This window comes from Mixia osmundae (genome assembly GCF_000708205.1).
Source record: "Mixia osmundae IAM 14324 unplaced genomic scaffold scaffold_11, whole genome shotgun sequence".
Lineage (NCBI taxonomy): Eukaryota > Fungi > Basidiomycota > Mixiomycetes > Mixiales > Mixiaceae > Mixia > Mixia osmundae.
In genome coordinates this window covers 229,551-246,258 of record NW_014575553.1, presented here as the reverse complement: position 1 = coordinate 246,258, position 16,708 = coordinate 229,551, and the positions used below count along the sequence as shown (strand labels likewise).

Here is a 16,708-nt window from a genome sequence, read left to right as displayed (position 1 = left end):
CTTAGAGCCACGTAAGGGCGACGTACGATGACACAGATAGCCAGCCTCAGAACGGAACTTGCCGGCTTGCTCGACGCAAAATCGGCAGAGCTGGCAAGAGCGGGCGAGTGGGGCCAGACACTGCTCAGTCAGCGTGCGGCGATCGAGTCTCGCTTGCAGTCACTGCCCTCGGCCGGCAGTCCTTTCGGCGCCTCGTCCTCGGTCGAACGATCAGAGCAAGAGGAGGACTTGGTAGCAAGTGTACAGAATGAGATCAAGACGTGGAAAACCTCACCCATGCCTGGTGTACGCCCATCGTCTTTGAGGGACCATCGCCCGTCTGATTGCGCATCTTTTTGCCTTTGCAGGCGTCATCGTCCAGTCTGGAGACAGACCAAGCCTCCTTGCTTGTCACGCCCCCAAGGTCAGCGGCAACGAACAGACGAGCACGCAATGCTGCCAACGCCAGCCGAGTAGAGGACCATCATCTGGCTGCAGACATCTCGACCTCGCTCATCGCCCAAGTAAGAGCTATGCAGAGCCAGCTTGCAGAGAAGGACGAAGCACTCGCAAAGGCCCTGGCAGAGCGTGATGCACTCGAGCGCGACGTCCACAAGCATCTGGGTGCCAACAGGACACTAGAGGAAAGCGTCGGCAAGTACAAAGAAGAGAACTGGAATCTCGAGATGGCACACCAAGACCTACAGTCGAAACATCAGGACAAAGTCGACCGCATCTCCAAACACGAACAAGAAAAGACCCGTATGACTCGAACGCTCACCGACACACGTGATGAACTCGAATCGCAAAACCTGGCAGTCAATAACCTCAAGGGTCAGCTCGAGTCACTCAAGTCCAATCACGAGACAGATCTTGCAAGCATGCGCAAGGAGAGTGCAGGTATACAGCGCGAGCGCGAAGATCTGCAAATGAAGGTCGACGCACTCAACGCCGAGTTGGCGGCTAAGAACAAGCAGCTCGCAGCCTCCAAGACGACGACAGCAGGCATCGGACTTGCGTCGGGACTGACGGGTGCTGGCTTGGGCGCGGGCTTAGACCATCTCGCGGCAGATGACGACAGCTTCGAAGCCAATCGTATGCAGAGGCGCAAAACCGGCGACGGACGCGATCTGGGCTTCGATGAGGGTCACTCCCTATCTGACGAGATGGGAGACAGCTACCCAGACGAGCGCGACTTTGTACGACTAGAATCTTCGCGTAATGTTGACGAATTGCGGCAGTCTCTTGCTCACGCGCAGCGTACCATCACTGCACTCCGCAATGCGCTCAGTCGCGAAAAGGCGGCGCACGCGAATGGCAACGGTGATCATATGGACTCGCAATACGTCTCACGTCGCGGCAGAGGGCGTGGCGCGGCTACGCTGGGCCGAGCACGCAGCACAAGGTCGAATGGCGCTTTCCACGATGATGAGAGCCTCGACAACGTCGATCTGTCCCGCGGCAGCATTGACGGCATGGATCCAGACTTTGTCGATTCGTCTCGACTTAGCGTGGACAGGCCACAGGTTTTGGGCGACTTTGGTCGAAATTCGTTCTCGTCATTCCGTCGATCAGGCTCGATCCGCTCCGTCAGCGATGTTGGCGCTAATGATACCTTGCCTGCCAAAATCTACATCGAAGTTGGAGTCATGACCGAGCCTATAGCAGTCGTCATGACAGAGCACAAGGCCTCGCAGACAGAAGCGCAGCTGTTTAGCAACGCTGCAGTCAACACAGAGCCCGTCGCTGTTGCGCAGGCATCATCGCAGACAGAGCCTGAACAAGACCGTGATACAAAGGTTGCCGCTACTGCCGCCGCTGCTGCTGCTGCTGCCGCCGCCGCCGCGGCTCTCGCTGCTGCACAAGCTGAAAAGGAGGAAGCGACGGACAATGACGACTTTGAAGACGCGTCAGAAATCGTGGCGGTCCCTGAGCCAAGCGCAGCAGAGCGCAAAGGTGCGGAGGATGCCCGGGCCATGCCACCGCCTGCCGTCGTACCGGTCAAACGGTCTACTACACCCCCGCCACAGCCACGCCCGGCGCCGAGACCGTCTCGAAGCGCGTTGAAGCCTTCGCGACGCCCATCAGACGCTCCAACGCCTCGTACTAGCCGACATCGACAAATTTCGACAGGATCCAGCAAGACTAGCGATGGTATGGCGGCTGCGGCCGCCGGCGCGCCGACCTCTGCCGATCCAGACGCGATCCACGCCATCACGCAGACTATGATTGGAGATTCGTTCTACAAATACACTCGGAAAGCAATGAACAAGAACTCTCGTCACAAGCGCTTCTTCTGGGTTCATCCTTACACAAAGACACTTTACTGGAGCGACAAGAACCCAGGCTCGGAGAATCTGACCCAGTCAAAAGCAAAGAGCGGTATGCAGCCTGGCTCATGATGGTGCTCATGCTGATCAACGCTACAGTATACATCACTGATGTCAGGCAAGTCATCGATAACAATACAGCGCCCGCTGGATTACATCAGTACAGTCTCATCATCGAAACGCACGATCGTGAGCTCAAGTTTACAGCGCCCACCCGCGAGAAGCACGAAGTATGGATGAAGGCACTCAGCTTCCTTCTGGCACGGCCTCAGGACGAAGGAGGCTCTCCCCTCGGTCTGCGTGAGCAGGATCACGGCAGACCGCTCTCACCGTCTGCCGCCGGCAAAGTTCGGCGCTCGTCGCTTTCTCGGTCGACAATGGCACGCACACAGAGCGCATCGAGTACGCCCGTCACTCCACACCATCATGACGATTTTGAAGGCGTGGATAATGTCCGTGTCTGCTGCGTGAGTAGCAGCTCGCAGCTGATGCAGGCCGTCGCTGACTCGGTATTGCAGGGCGAGCACGATGTAGGTCGACTTAATGCGAGCAGTGCCAGCATCTCGTCCCGTCATCGCAAGCCAAGGGGATCCACCTTGACGCAAGATGAGGACGTCTTCGGCTCGCCAGACGAACCAGACGTTTGGCCCAGGACGTCAAGCAAGAGTCAGGGCAAGAAGAGTCGGACTTCGCTGCGTGCGGAATCAGTCTTGGGCGAAGACAAGGATGGATCGCTCAACAGCAAGCGCTTCCGAAGTCAATGGCCCAATTAGCATCTCCCTTGATGTCAGCGCGTTTGTAATAGCCTTGAGCGGTTGGGTCAAAGCATCTGTGTATATCACGACTGTTCATGATCCGTTTGCGACACTCTTGCTTCATTTCATCCACATTCCATGTCAGGTACAAAATGAAAACATATAGAACCTGGCTGTGTCACATTTAAAAGGGTCGCGTTGTCGTATTGAAGCCTGCGGCTGGCTGATAACCGGGAACCGGGCCAGCAGATTCGGAGCCAGAGCTGACGGCCGAGTTCGCTTCGATGGACGCAGAGCGCTGCGATGATGCACTGTCGGTCTGACTGTTGCCAGAGCCCCGCGTGGCCTTTGCCCATCGTAACCCGCAGGCGTTGCATAGTGTCTTGGGTCCAGATGGACCTATGCATGCGCATCAGCATCGAGTACCTGCGAGGCAGAAGATACGCACCTGTTCGCCATTCTGGTGCGGACGTCGTGTGGCAATTTGCGCATGACTTGACCGTCGAAGGCGAGCCGGACCCGCCGGCAGCTGCAAGCTTTCGCTTATTGCGCTTCCGCTTGGCCGCTTCCAGCAGCTCTAGCTCTTCTCGAAGCTTCTTGTTGATGATCTTCAACTGGTGGAGCTCGTATTGCCAGCTTGTGCTTCGCGTAGCGTCCAATTCTTCAAAGATATTGTCCGACTGCGGTGCAGACATGAGGGTCTTGTAAGTGCTCGGAATCGCAGAGAAGGGGGAAGGCGTGTTGGCTTCGTCAGAGGATTCTGGAGAAGCGATTGCGATCATGCTGTTGCTGGATGAGCTGCGTTGCATGTCATTTGACGCGAAGCTGGTATTGACACCACCATCATGGCGCGGTCGATGAGCGGTGCGAGTTGTCTCTGAGCTTAGCTTGTTCGTTTGGCATATGACAGCAGGATGCTGAGCCCCGCTAGAGGAGTCGTCAATCATATGGGGATGGAAATGGGTCACCACGGCGATATATTCGCCACTGCGCTGCTTGAGATGATGGTGCAAGCTGACAGGATTTCCAGCAGCAGCCTGATCGAGCGCTTTCGTAACATCCGTCGTCCGATCGGGTCGGACTAGCTGGTAGATGCTCGTTCCAATCATTTCGTCTGCAGTGAAGTCCAGCATGCTGGACACAGACGACGTTGAATATAGAAACAGTCCGTCCAAGCTCAGTTTTGACCAAAATTCCTCATCGCCGAAGCTGCCGGTCTGCTTGACGTCACGCCATGACATGCGATAGATAGGTCGCTCTCGACCGACGAGTATGACGCACTTGCGACCTTTGCCGGGCTCGAGGTGGAGCTTGCCGTGAGCTTCAATCCAGATGTAGCCAGAATTCTTACGTCTGATGCGATAGAGCAAAGAAACCGTATGGTTGGGATCAGTAGCGTTGCTGGACTCTTTAAGCTCCCGCATGACAGGGATGATGTCGCTCGGGTGACAGAGTTGCGATATTGTGTGGCCGACGAGCTCCTCTGGCTCGTATTCGAGCATGCGCGCTGAACTCGGAGAGACATAGAGCAGCGAGCCCTTGAGGGAGAGCACATGCACCAGATCATGCGTCTGGCCGAGCAATGCCTTCTGCCAAGCCTTGACGTCCTCACCATCGTCCGAATAGTTTGTGCCAAGGATGCTGAGCATCTCTGCCGAAGATTTGGCTTCCTCGCTGCGCATAGGCTCCTCGACTTGATACGCGGAAACCGAAGCGGCGAGCGAACCGTCGTTAATCTTATTAGGCGCTTGCGACGAACCGGTCGGATTGAAAGGCGTGTTGGGCAGAAGAGAATAGTTGACGACATAGCTGCCGTTGCGCAGCTTCTCGAGAATGGCATTAGGCTGCTCGACCAGATCGACCTGGAATCCGACGAAATACGCGATCTCATCCGTGTCCCACGTGATAGGCACGATCGTGATGAGGTTGATGAAAGGCTGGCCATTCTTGCGATAGTTGATGATGCTGACTTGAGACTCCTTGCCTGCCATGACGTGCGTACGCATGTGATAGACAGCATTGCTATCCGTGTATTTACGCCTGCTGCCCATCTGCACATCGCCAGAGGGAGCCTGAAGGAAGCGACAGTTACGGCCGATGATCTCGTCCGTTTCGTAGCCAGTGAGCTTGGAGAAAGTCTCTGATGCGAAGACAATTGGGAAATCGTACTTGCGTGCATCAACGACAAGGAAGGAGCACGACGTATCGACAGGTCCAACGTTGATCTGAGGATTAGGTCGGGCCGCGACGCGGGCTAGCACGCTGACCATGTCAAAACCTGAAGACGAGTAGAGACCAGGGAAGTTGCCGCCAATTGGCTCGGGTAAGCCTGCGTTGGTGGCTTCGAAATCTTCGTCCTTGCCGGCAGCATTGAGCTTTGCGGCCTCCATCTTTGCCTCAATGGGGAAGGGCGTCAAGTCAGGATTGACGCCGACGACCGAAGAGCCATAATTGCCATAGACAGGATTGCTCGGGTCGGGCACATACTTTGCGGTCTTGCGTGTGGGCGACACGGCAGCGAAAGACGAATTCATGTTGAGAAACGGCGTCTGACTGTTGTGCGTGCTACATCATCATGTTCGAGTCAGCGGGGCGCAACATCATGCGAAGTAGGGAGGGGACATACGGAGGCATCTCTGCAATTGCAGGGCCAGAGGCAAACTGCCCGGCCGGGCCGCCAGCGAGGAAAGAGGGCATCTGAAAGGTGACCTTGGAAAAGCTGCTCGGGTCGAGACCCTGTGCGGCCTCGTCCGTTGGGTCAAAGTGGTCTGCGCTGCGCTTATTGATCGAGCTGGAGGCGGTAGCATTGGCAGGCTGGGCGTAGCTGGTCTGAGAGTTGACAGACCAGTCAGGGTTGCGAGCATGCGCGGACTCAAAACTCATGTGGGCCGCGTCGATGGGCGGCGTGACGAGGTTGTAAGACGACATGTCTGTCGTGTTACTTAGCTGTGCAGTGGCCCTGTATCAATGGGAGAAAGACGAGTGATTGAAGGTTGAACAGAAATTCGTAAGTTGCGTTCAAAGGTGGCTTGCGTAACCAATACGGCAACAGAATTGTAACAGTGATAGCGGCTGCGCAGCAGAGTAGCGAATGGGATCAGCTCTAGGTTGTTAGAGCTTCGAGTGGTCAAATAGATACGCGTAGCGGCGCCGGACGCACAGTAGATCGACTGAGAGGATGGTCACTAGTTGACAATAGCTACGCGGCGATATCGGACGCGATGAGGACCGTTAAGCCCAGCTTTGGATGTTGAGCGCTAGGGCAGGTTGCTACGCTGGGCGATGACCAAGCGTAATCTCGAGCGAGTGTACTTGTCTGTCGAACGTGATGTGCAGTCCGACGTTGTTGGATGGGCACGGCAAAGTGGTTTGCTGTGATTGCGAGTAGTCAAAGAGTTCTGACGCGTCGATCGAGCAGAGCGGGGACAGAGGCGAGTGAGTACGGGACAAAGATGGAGACGAACGTGGAAGCAGCGAGAGCTGTTCCGGGACGTAGCGATATCGGACGTCCAACGTTTCCCCTCTCTGGGCTAGTACAGTTTTGCTGATCTCGACTGACTAGTCAGCGCGGATGTGTCGAATCGCTGTGAGCGCGATTGGTATGTGTTGACAGAGCTACGGAGCTTAGCAGGTCATGGAAATAGGTCCCTGGAAGGTCGGTTCTGACGGGCTGGAGCGACTGGAGCTTGTAGAATCTTCGAAGTTGATCCGTTAGAATCAGGCGTAGCGATTATCGGACGCCTGTGTTATCGCTCGAAGAGTTCATAGGGCAACCAATGGGGAAGCGGCGCGTAGCAGGATATTGGAGCCAAGCCAGATGAGTTTAGATGAGTCGTGAGGACGGCGACGACGTCAAGTAGAGAGCGAGGTATCGATTGTCACGATTGGTCACAGTCAGACAAGCGCCGGGACAGCGTACGACGATTGCCACAGAGACGCCGGAAAGGATGCAAGGAACGGAGTTGATCGGTTCGAAGGGCGAGTGGACGGGCAAGCGTGCAAGAGAAGGACAAGCGATTGCGTCAGTGCGTGAACGAATGACATTGCACCGGCCGAGGCGAGTGCCATGAGATGATCAGACTGACCTCTACGGATCACTTGAAAAAACGTGCAGTAACTGGGCTTTTTCAGGGAAAATCCCAGACTTGGGGTTGTATGTGTGGTCTGTTGACTATTGTCCGCAGTGGGACTGCTCGCTGTCGGTCTCCTGTACTCTCTGTAGGGTCTTTTGCCCTCGTTCTATTCGGAGCTCGGCGTTCACTTGGCTGCTGTCGGGACGAATTAGGCGCGTCGGCGAGTCTTTAGGGTGGTCTCGGGACGATATCCCGCTTCGTCATCTTTCGTCGAGATCAGCTTTGAGGTGTTGGGTCGATGGTCACCGCCAGAAGTCTACAAGCTCAAGATGATCCTGCTAGAGGAGCACAATGTGATCATCAAGGACATCCTCACCGAGCGTTTTCAGCGGCATGTCAAGCTTACAACCTTCAGCTCGCTTGTCCTGCTGACATACGCAGCTGTTCAGGCCTGCAACGACTGATCAGGCATTCGTCGACTTTGACGGGGTCCGCTTCCATCTCTCGACGCCAAACAAGAAGACACAGCTGCTGCTCAGTATGGACTGGCGATGCTACAATGAGCTTGTCAGCCTCCCCCTCTGCGGACACCGAGGCCCTGCATGAGCTGAATGACACGGAGCAGACGCGGTATGGCGCGAGCGAGCTCATCCAGCGAGAGTATGGCCCCTACATCACAGAGACAGAGCCAGACTACTCCGTCTCGCTCGCTATCGATCTCGAGCAACTGCCGGCAGACCTCGGTCAGCTGAACGCTGCTCTGCCAAAGCACGTCCGAGCTGATCAGTGGGACGGACGTGATAGACGAACGCGCTCAGCTGATACGGTCAATGTCTTTGCTCAAGCGCAACACACTCGCAGCGCCCTTCGAACGCGCCTTTGCGCTGCAGAAGCAGCTCGACCAGAATCCCGAAGGACAAAAGGAACTCATGGCGATTCATTACAGGTGCGCTTTCGGGCAAGGGAACACCCTGGCCGCCATGACATTCGAGTGCTGACATCGCCAGCCTTGACAGACCAGACGAGGCAATCTACATTTGCCCTGGCCAGGATCGCGTCACCGTCGTCTTCAGCACCGTCTTCAAAGAGGAGACCGATCGGATCTTTGGCAAAGTCTTCTTACAGGCGGGTCTATGCCACGTCCCACCATCAGCCCCTTGCTGAAGGTGTCTGCCTCGATCATGCAGGAGTTCGTCGATGCGCGGAGGCAGCCTGCGATCCAAGGGGCACCGCAGGTACTCTACAGCAATCGCGAACCGCCGCTCGAGATCCGCGGCGTGCCCGGCCTCAGCACGACAGAGGACGTCGGCTACGTCACCTTTGGTTCGTGATGACAACCCGTCTGACCCACTGTGTGCTCATGTCTGCTTCAGTCTTATTCCCACGGCATTTCAGAGATGCGGACAGCACCTGGAAGACGATCTCTCAAATACAAATGTTCAGAGACTACTTGCACTATCACATCAAATGCTCAAAGGTGATTCGCAGCTCTGACAGCTCAACAGACGCTAAGGCGCGAACTGGCCAGGCATACATGCACTCTCGTATGCGTGCGAGAGTGGCCGAATTTCTCAAGGTGCTCAACCGCGCCAAGCCAGAAGTCGCAGAGAAGGAGAAGAAGACTGCATCGTATGTCTCATGTCATGCAATCGTAACGTGACTTACAGGCATGTATGCATGCAGTGGCCGGACATTCAAGCGAGCCTAGTCCACGCGTGGGCGCTGGTAATATAGGCCTTACCAATGTTGTCACATGTGCACGTGAAACGCGTAGCCACCTGAGCACGTGAGCTTGCTGCCGCCCACATTTTATAATTACCCCGGACGGCTCTACACGTCGCGACATTGGCTGACCATCGAACAGGTCGAAGATGTACGGCGTTGGCGTCATCGCACCAATCTATTTTGCACCTACGCACGAAGATGTTCAGGGAAGACTGCCGCCCAGCGGCCTCGGAGACTACTTCCCTTTGAGCGCCAACTCAAAGACGCCGAGCGATGGTCCTTTCCAGCTGGTCATCAAGATTGACACACAAAGGCAAGCGGGCTGCAANGCATACNTGTCAGGCCAAGTCATCGAAGGCAGGGTGGAAGTACAGCACAGAGCAGCAGGAGCGAGCGAGAAGCCCGTTACGCTGCCGTCTGCCCGCCTGAGTCTTTCTGCGTTTCATGAGGCCAGGGTCATGTATTGGGACTACGAGGGAACAGCGCAGAAGCGCACAGTCGGGCAAGTCAAGCTCGACACCGAACAAGGACACGAATGGCATCGTTTCCCCATCAGCGATGCCGAGCTGCAGTCGGGACCGATCACTCTGTCGCCCCTGCCACCTTACGAGTCTGACAAGAGCCANTCGGCTACCTTTCCCTTTCGATTNACGCTGCCCACTCNAGTCGCAGTGACCGAATNTAACAAGATACCCTACAATGAGCCAAGGGACAGACCCCAGCTAATTGCCCTTCGTCGAGCACCGCCGCCTACAATGCGAGGCCAGCGCGATTGNTCTCTCGAGTCTGTGATNCAAGTCGTGCTNACNCTCGACACCGGCTCGGTGGAGAAGCCGCGCGTCGATCCAGTCGGCTGGATCTCGTCCACCTCTAANGTCATGGTCGCCCGGACTGTCTTTCCCACTCTGCCGTGCGATGAGCACTGTGAGGCCGATCTGACGAGCCTGCCGACTTTTGCGCCTGACACCATCGGCGANCGCTTCGCTACACCCGCNGTGCAGGATGCCAAGNTCGCCACGCAAATCGATGGCTATCANGGGCCGACGACTGCTTTCATCTCGCATGCACCCCTCAAGTCAAAGCTTGGTCGCTCGACAGGTAGTCTGAGATCATATGTCAGTCTGCAAACAANCCATCTTGAATCGTGACTNACAGGATTCATCACAGACTCTTNTNCCTGCNCATCTCAAGATTGCTCGTTCGACTCGTTCCATCCGAGCCGCCATCGAGCTCTCGCTTGATAACGATGCAGGCGGCTTCCTGTCTGCCAAGTCGAAGCCCATCACGATCACGAAAGCCAAGATAAGACTCATTTCGCGTGTGTCCACCCGGGGTGGCATAGATCCAAGGCCAAAGACACGCACGGACGAGCAACGCTTGCTCGTCTGTCCACTCAGTCTGGTTGTCGAGCCTGGCAAGACAACAAGCTGCCAGCTAGATGTCGATCTGCAAGGTGAAGGCGGCAATCCGACCGCGAACTTGCCGCCATCGGCCAAGACGCCTTGCTGGGAAGTCGACTATGCGCTCAGCATAGCTCTCACTATTGCAGACTCGGACGTCATCTTGCAGGCTTTCAGGGGCCCTCTACAGCTCCTACCCGGTGTCTCGCTGCAGGAGGCGCGTGGTGACTTGCCAAGCTATCAAGCCTAGCACAGACCCTACCTCAACGCAATCCGTCTCTCGACACGATTCACGAGTCATCGCTATACCAACAGAACTTGTACCGCCATGTATCATACGACTTTTCCTAGCATTGCACGCTTTGTGATGGATGCTAGCTGCTAGCGATGGACAGCAGGAGCATCAGACGAGATCTTGCAGCAACCTTGGGGGAGTTCATCGGCACCTTTAGCTTTCTGCTCTTCGCTTTCGGNGGCCTNCAAGCTGCATCTCACGCTTCGACANCGTCAGCAGCGAGCCCAGCAGNATTGTGTTACGTCGCTCTGGCGTTTGGTGGATCACTCGCAGTCAATCTGTCAATATGGTACCGAATCTGTGGGCTGCCAGCGAACCCAGCAGTCTCGCTTGCACTGCTTCTCGTCGGTGCTACATCTCCAGTGAGATTCGCCTTGTTCAGCATAGCAGAGTATGCAGCCGGCATAGCAGCAGCAGCAGTCGTTGACAAACTCACGCCGGCTCCCTTCGAACCGATAGTNCAGCTATCCGGCATTTCNGCGGGAACAGCCGCCGCTATGGAAGGNCTGACGACAGCATTNCTCTGTCTGGCTGTACTNTTTGTAGCTGTAGAGAAGCATCGTCTGACACCATTTGCGCCNCTGGTTATCGGCTCATCGCTGTCGATNTGTCTACTCTTTGCGAGCGAATACGACTCGGCAGGCGTCAACCCNGCTCGCGCACTAGGNCCATCNGTGGTAGGTCGCAAGTTTGAGCGGAGATTCTTCGAGAGTGAGCCTCTGACGTCAAAGATGGGTCTCGGCTGAACGCAAACAGTCTGGATATTGGCGCCATATGTNGGAGCAATCTGCGCTGCCGTCATCTATCGTATCTTCAAAGTGCTCGGCATGGATGAGCTCAATCCAGGTCAGGACGACACCGGCAAGGCAGCTTGCGGACCAGTGGCACGCGATCCCTTGCTTNACAAAGCGTTGCCGCCATTGGACATGNACACGAAAGCATGGTCGAGTGACGCACTGCCAATGCACGACTTGACGGACAGCAATCGAGACGCAAGTATNGTCATTTCGTTGCCGGACGTCGCCGATGNAGCANCGAATCGCGGCATGAAGCGACTGCGTGCGACGTATGCCCTGCGGCAAAGCATGGCTCGAATACCAACGACATTCCTCTGGTCAGGCGCAGCTTCAGTCGATCAGCGAAATAAACGCGCACGCACAGTCGAGCCACACATGGATGAGACCATCGATGCGTCTTTCTTCCGCAGCGAAGACCGGATGCGGCCAAGTCAGTTCCGATCGCGACTCGCGTCTTCAGCCTACTCGATGACTTGATCGCTGCGAGACGACACGGTGCTGTTGCAGCGTGCAAGGATGGTACATACAGCATAATCTTATGGATTCGATATTGTGAAATCTTCTTCGGTCTCATTGCGTGAGCCAACAAAAGGCTGAGTCGAGTCTATCAGTGGCTTGTGCGTGGCGTCAACTTGATCATGGCCGTGCGAGTCTACATATTGATACGTCTGACCTGTCGGATTGACATGATGACCGCCTTCCTGATCTGTGACGATGACAGGCTCTGCCGTAGCGGGGGGTATGCTCGATAGCTGAGCGCTAGCCTGCTTAGCATTGTCGATAGCATTGATCTCCGAGGCTAGCTCGACCGCTTCGGCCTCTGTCAGATTGTTCAGCTCATCTCCTTCTTGCTCGTCGAGCCTGAGGAGCTGATCAAGTTCGCCGTGCTCATTCGCCTCTTGTATTTGCTCGACAGACTGCTTCGCCCATCAGCATACCACGACGACACTGTACCGTAGCATACGCACGCCGACATAGCGTCCGTTGACGGCGACAAGCGGCAACTCCGTCCTGCCTGCGCTCAAGCGTTTGTATGTCGCCTTTGCACTTTCATCATTGGCAATGTCGAGATAGACTGGATTAAGATGGGCGAGGATGCGTCTTACCGACTCTTGATTGGATCTGATGCTATGCTTCGACGTGATGCTGCTCTCATACACGACCAGCATCTTCGTCCTGGCTGTGGGAGCGGACAAGTCGAGAGAAGCAGTCCGACGAACGCGTGCGCGTGAGTGGCGAAACGGCTGATGATAGCACGTCAGGCCTTCATGTCAAGAATAAAAAGCAAAGGTAGAAAATGTCCATGCATTGGTGTGAAAATGTCCATCGAGCACAAGGCAGACAGACCTCGCTATCTAGACGAGACCGGCCGAGCCAGTTGCGCCGGTGCCGGCAGAGCTACCGAGACCGGACGAGACAGTCTGGCCGGCCTCACCACCCGCTNAGCCGGATGCAGACGCACCAGAGTCTGCGCCGTTGCTCGAGTTGAGCTTGCCGCTGTCGGTCGAAGACTGGCCAGCCTTGCCGGAGACGGAGCTGCCTTGGCCAGAAGAGCCAGATTCGCCAGACGAGCCACCGTACTTGGCGCTGCCTGAAGCCTTGCTGCCCTGGGATTGATGGAGATCACCGGAGGCATCGGACGAGGAAGAGGTGGAGACGGTGGTGGATGACTTGTCGTTGTTCTTAGCGAAGCCGCCGACATCCGAGTTGCTTGACTGGCCACCGGAGACGGAGCCGAAGCCATTGCCGTAGGCGCTGCCTGTGCCGTAGGCGTTTGATCCCTGGTTGAGGTTGCCGTAGGCGTTGTTGTTGATGGCTTGGCCATAGCCAAGGTTGTTGTAGGCGTTGTTGTAGAGCGCGCCCGTGCCAGATGCATAGCCGTCTGCGAGGCCGTAGCTCGAGCCTGCCTCGACGATGAGCCAGGAATACTCGGAAGGCAATGAAAACCCACCATAGCCTGCTCCGTAACCGCCGATACCAGTGGAGCCCGATCCGTAAGTCTCGGTAGGCAGGAAAGATCCGTAGAATTGAGGTGCAGCAGAAGCCGAGGCAGCGATAGCGAGCATGACGAATGAAGTACCGATCATCTTGAAGGTTTGAATTGCTTTAGTGAAAGTGATGAAAGTAGCTGAGTGATGTTCTGTCTCGCTCCTCATTGCTCACTTGTACCTGCACCTCGTCCGCATCGGATCAAGCCGACTGCGGAGAGCGAGGACTGTATGCGCAATTGCTCGCATCAGGGTGTGCCAAGGGCGGAGGCCTGTCTGTGCGATACGCTATGACGCAGGTCCGAGCTCAGGTCGATCTCGCTTAAGGGCGTCGATGGTCCGCCGCAGCTGGTCAATCTGGTGCTCAAGACGAGTGATGGCGATCTGCGCATTGAGGACATCGGAGACTGCTTCGGTGCCCCTGACGAAGCCAGCTTGAGCCTCTCGGAGCGACATGGGCGGCAGAGCAGAGAATTGCATGATGGGATCCTCGATGACACGTGGCTCTTCGTCCTCTGTCAGACTTGAGGTGCTCGAGCTTGCTGAAGCAGCAGAGGCTGATCGGGTTCGAGTCCGCCGAGTTTTCTCGACCTGCTCAGGACTGGACGGGGCAGAGACGGCGCCCATCAGAGCTTTCGCACTTGTCGAAACGCAAATGGATACGCGGTCGTGCTGCTCAACGAGGCTATTCTCCAAAGCTCAGCTTGGGTCACAGGCCGGTTGTTGTCGACTCACACAGTACGGAGCGGTGCAGAAGATGCCATGTTGTATGAGGCAGGACTGACCCTGCTGGTGCCTAGCGATCGCTTTGCACGCGCTAGGTCAAAGAAACCCTGCCAACTCGTGTCTAATGAGCTCATGCGCCTATGTGGCGACGATGAGCTGGCTCACTGTACGGAACTGCTTGGCCAGCCGTAGTCTGGCTTGCTCATAGTCGGACAAAGCGCTGAGCAATTGAGCAAGCAAGTTGTCAAGCTGTACGAGCAGATCTCTCAATTCCTTCTCGATCGGAGTGGGACCCGTGCGAGCGCTGAAGCTGAGGATGGAGCTCGACGACAGCCGGGACAGTAGCGTGGGTCGTCTGGCCATGCGTGCCGCCATCTCGGAGCAGGACGATTGACGCCAACAGTTCGCGTGTGGTTGGCGCGAGGAGGAGAGGGCAAAGCTAAGGTAGGCAGGCAGGCAGGCAGGCAGGCGAGTGATTGAGGGCAGCAGACTCGCTCATGGTAGGGCTAGCGTGATATGGAACGTTGAAGAGACGAGCAAGCATGGACTCTCCCCCGACAGAGGTGACACTTCTGCCTGCCATGGACGAGCACAGACAGGCAGACGATGACGAGCAAGGCCAGTGCCTGGAAGAGCCTCATATCAGTCTGCCAGCGCATACAGCCTTCCAGATGACTCAGACTAACGGATACGGTCATCCCAGTCATCAGGCACAGGCTAGCTTTGGCGATGCGAGCGATCTCTTTCGATCAACTGGGCCAGGCCAAGCTGAGCCTGCTTTCGAGTTTGCTCCTTCCGCCGAGCCGGACACAAACGACAGCGCTGGCTTGACTGAAGAAGCCAGAGCGCCGGTGACGGTCACGAGCACGAGCAACGGCGTGCTGCCCGAGCAAGGGCACCACGCTCATGAGCATCTGTCCAACGGCCACACTCCTGCGGCAACGCTACCTGTAGCCGACTTGCGCAAGCTTTCGCTAGACCAGCCACGCTCCTCTGCAGAGACCTCGCGCAGCTCAGAAGTCACGTCACCTGTACATACCAGCAAAGCCATCCTGACGAGTCTCTCTCATGGAGACGCGCCTGGCGCGACAGAGGGATGGCCAGGCGAAGCAGAGGACCGACTGGTTGCGCTCGAGCAAGAGCTAGAGCAGACCAGGCAGGATAAGGCCACCGTCGAAGCTCAGTACCGGTCGCTGCTCGACAAGCTGACCCAGATGCGATCCACAGTCACCGCTCGCTTTCGTGAAGATGCAGAGGAACTTGAGAAACGAGCGCAGCAGGTCGCTACGTTACAGGCGAGCAACGAAGACTTGCACGAAGCTGTCGAGACGCTCAAGACTGAATTGATCGCCTCGAACGAAGATAATGCGAAAGCGCATGCCGAACTAGAACACATCCAGTCTCGCGCGGCAGACTCCCAACGGCTCGGCGCAGAAGAGCTGTCAATCCGCGAGGCGGCTTTCAAGGATCTACAAGATGATGTGGAGAAGATGAGGCTGGCCAAGGAAGCTTGGGAAGCCGAAGCGATGCGGGAGAGGATAGAGAGGGAGACTGCTCAGGCGACTCTGCAGGTCATCGATAGAGAGATCAGCACTCTCAAGAGGGACAAGGATGCCATGCAGGCCGATAGAGATAGATATGCCGAGAGCGCATCCAACCTGCAGACCGTTCTCGAAGAGTTTCAGGAGGGCAAAGACCGAGAACTGCAAAAGTCGCTGGGCGATCTGCAGACTCAGCTCGATACGACGATCGACTCTCTCGCCCATTTCAAGCACCGCGCGCTACAAGCAGAGGTGCGCACGATCGCAGACAGGAGACTCCGAGCTGACCCGGGACCAAAAGACGCGGCTCGGCGAAGCACAAGCAGACAGCGAAAAGGTCGCTATGCTGCTACAGGAAGTCAAAGACAAGAATACCCAGATAGGCAAGCTGCGTCACGAAGCGGTCATACTGAATGAGCACCTTCGCGAAGCCTTACGGCGGCTCAAGAAGGACTCCAACGATAGCAATGTCGACAGACGGCTCGTCACCAACGTCTTGCTCACTTTCTTCAACACGCCCAGGGCAGACTCGAAGCGATTCGAGATGCTACAACTTCTCGCTTCCATCTTATCGTGGTCGGATGAGGACAGAGAGAAGGCGGGCCTGCAAAGAGCGGGCACGGGCGATCCTCGCAGGGCCCAAAGCAGGCCGAAGGGTCACGCGAGAACGAAAGCGCAGACGGTCGATGACAGCTTAGCGGAGGGCGAAGTGAGACTCTGCTCTGCATTTGCGCTAGACCTGACTGATCGATGGCGTACAGTCCTTCTCTGCACTGTGGATAGAGTACCTTCTCAAGGAGTCGGGAGCCGCGTCAGCGAATATGACTGCAGGCGCTCCGCCGCCATCATTTTCGCCCAACCAGTCAGTCATATCGCCTTCTGCTTCCTCAGTCGGGGGCAATCCATCTCGACAGACCCGCTTCCCCTTTCCGCAGCCGACCTCGCCAACGTCTCCGACATCGACTTCAAGGCGGCCTTCACTTAGCCAGGGGCGACCGAGTTTCTCGTTCCATGCAGCTCTGACGACAGAGGCACCGCCGCTATCGGCAAGGATACCTTCCGATCACGGCAAGTAACGGAACGACTTATGTGGCTTTGC

General features: G+C 56.4%; 8 protein-coding genes across 8 annotated transcripts; 4 read left to right on the top strand and 4 right to left on the bottom strand.

Moving 5' to 3' along the window:
• Window positions 1-27: 27 nt before the first annotated feature.
• L969DRAFT_53621 (uncharacterized protein) lies at window positions 28-3,082 on the top strand (the record flags this gene model as incomplete). Its single annotated transcript, XM_014710190.1, has 4 exons — window positions 28-285; window positions 348-2,361; window positions 2,409-2,776; window positions 2,828-3,082. 4 exons carry the CDS (start codon window positions 28-30, stop codon window positions 3,080-3,082), a joined length of 2,895 nt encoding a protein of 964 aa, XP_014565676.1.
• Window positions 3,083-3,235: 153 nt separating this feature from the next.
• On the bottom strand, window positions 3,236-7,108 carry L969DRAFT_66418 (uncharacterized protein; the record flags this gene model as incomplete). The annotated part of the gene is made up of 8 exons (XM_014710189.1): window positions 3,236-3,463; window positions 3,513-5,629; window positions 5,691-6,010; window positions 6,064-6,234; window positions 6,283-6,305; window positions 6,352-6,618; window positions 6,732-6,805; window positions 6,984-7,108. The coding sequence occupies 8 exons, from the start codon at window positions 7,106-7,108 to the stop codon at window positions 3,249-3,251; spliced, it is 3,312 nt and encodes a 1,103-aa protein (XP_014565675.1). The 3' UTR covers window positions 3,236-3,248.
• Window positions 7,109-7,466: 358 nt separating this feature from the next.
• On the top strand, window positions 7,467-8,797 carry L969DRAFT_96675 (uncharacterized protein; the record flags this gene model as incomplete). The annotated part of the gene is made up of 7 exons (XM_014710188.1): window positions 7,467-7,528; window positions 7,587-7,704; window positions 7,763-7,880; window positions 7,942-8,083; window positions 8,154-8,262; window positions 8,325-8,460; window positions 8,511-8,797. The coding sequence occupies 7 exons, from the start codon at window positions 7,467-7,469 to the stop codon at window positions 8,795-8,797; spliced, it is 972 nt and encodes a 323-aa protein (XP_014565674.1).
• A 1,611-nt stretch (window positions 8,798-10,408) lies between these two features.
• On the top strand, window positions 10,409-11,484 carry L969DRAFT_214499 (uncharacterized protein). Its single transcript, XM_014710187.1, has one exon. The coding sequence runs from the start codon at window positions 10,650-10,652 to the stop codon at window positions 11,301-11,303; it is 654 nt and encodes a 217-aa protein (XP_014565673.1). The 5' UTR covers window positions 10,409-10,649; the 3' UTR covers window positions 11,304-11,484.
• Window positions 11,485-11,592: 108 nt separating this feature from the next.
• L969DRAFT_90162 (uncharacterized protein) lies at window positions 11,593-12,577 on the bottom strand. The gene is made up of 2 exons (XM_014710186.1): window positions 12,323-12,577; window positions 11,593-12,271 (listed from the first exon to the last, which is right to left on the bottom strand). The coding sequence occupies exons 1-2, from the start codon at window positions 12,521-12,523 to the stop codon at window positions 11,891-11,893; spliced, it is 582 nt and encodes a 193-aa protein (XP_014565672.1). The 5' UTR covers window positions 12,524-12,577; the 3' UTR covers window positions 11,593-11,890.
• Window positions 12,578-13,012: 435 nt separating this feature from the next.
• L969DRAFT_34331 (uncharacterized protein) lies at window positions 13,013-13,441 on the bottom strand (the record flags this gene model as incomplete). Its single annotated transcript, XM_014710081.1, has 2 exons — window positions 13,013-13,257; window positions 13,306-13,441. Coding segments are annotated over 2 exons (381 nt in total), but the record flags the coding sequence as incomplete, so codon positions are not given.
• Window positions 13,442-13,630: 189 nt separating this feature from the next.
• L969DRAFT_19642 (uncharacterized protein) lies at window positions 13,631-14,443 on the bottom strand (the record flags this gene model as incomplete). Its single annotated transcript, XM_014710063.1, has 3 exons — window positions 13,631-14,027; window positions 14,078-14,175; window positions 14,234-14,443. 3 exons carry the CDS (start codon window positions 14,441-14,443, stop codon window positions 13,631-13,633), a joined length of 705 nt encoding a protein of 234 aa, XP_014565549.1.
• Window positions 14,444-14,610: 167 nt separating this feature from the next.
• On the top strand, window positions 14,611-16,685 carry L969DRAFT_96673 (uncharacterized protein; the record flags this gene model as incomplete). Its single annotated transcript, XM_014710185.1, has 3 exons — window positions 14,611-15,861; window positions 15,911-16,318; window positions 16,371-16,685. 3 exons carry the CDS (start codon window positions 14,611-14,613, stop codon window positions 16,683-16,685), a joined length of 1,974 nt encoding a protein of 657 aa, XP_014565671.1.
• Between the last annotated feature and the right edge of the window lie 23 nt (window positions 16,686-16,708).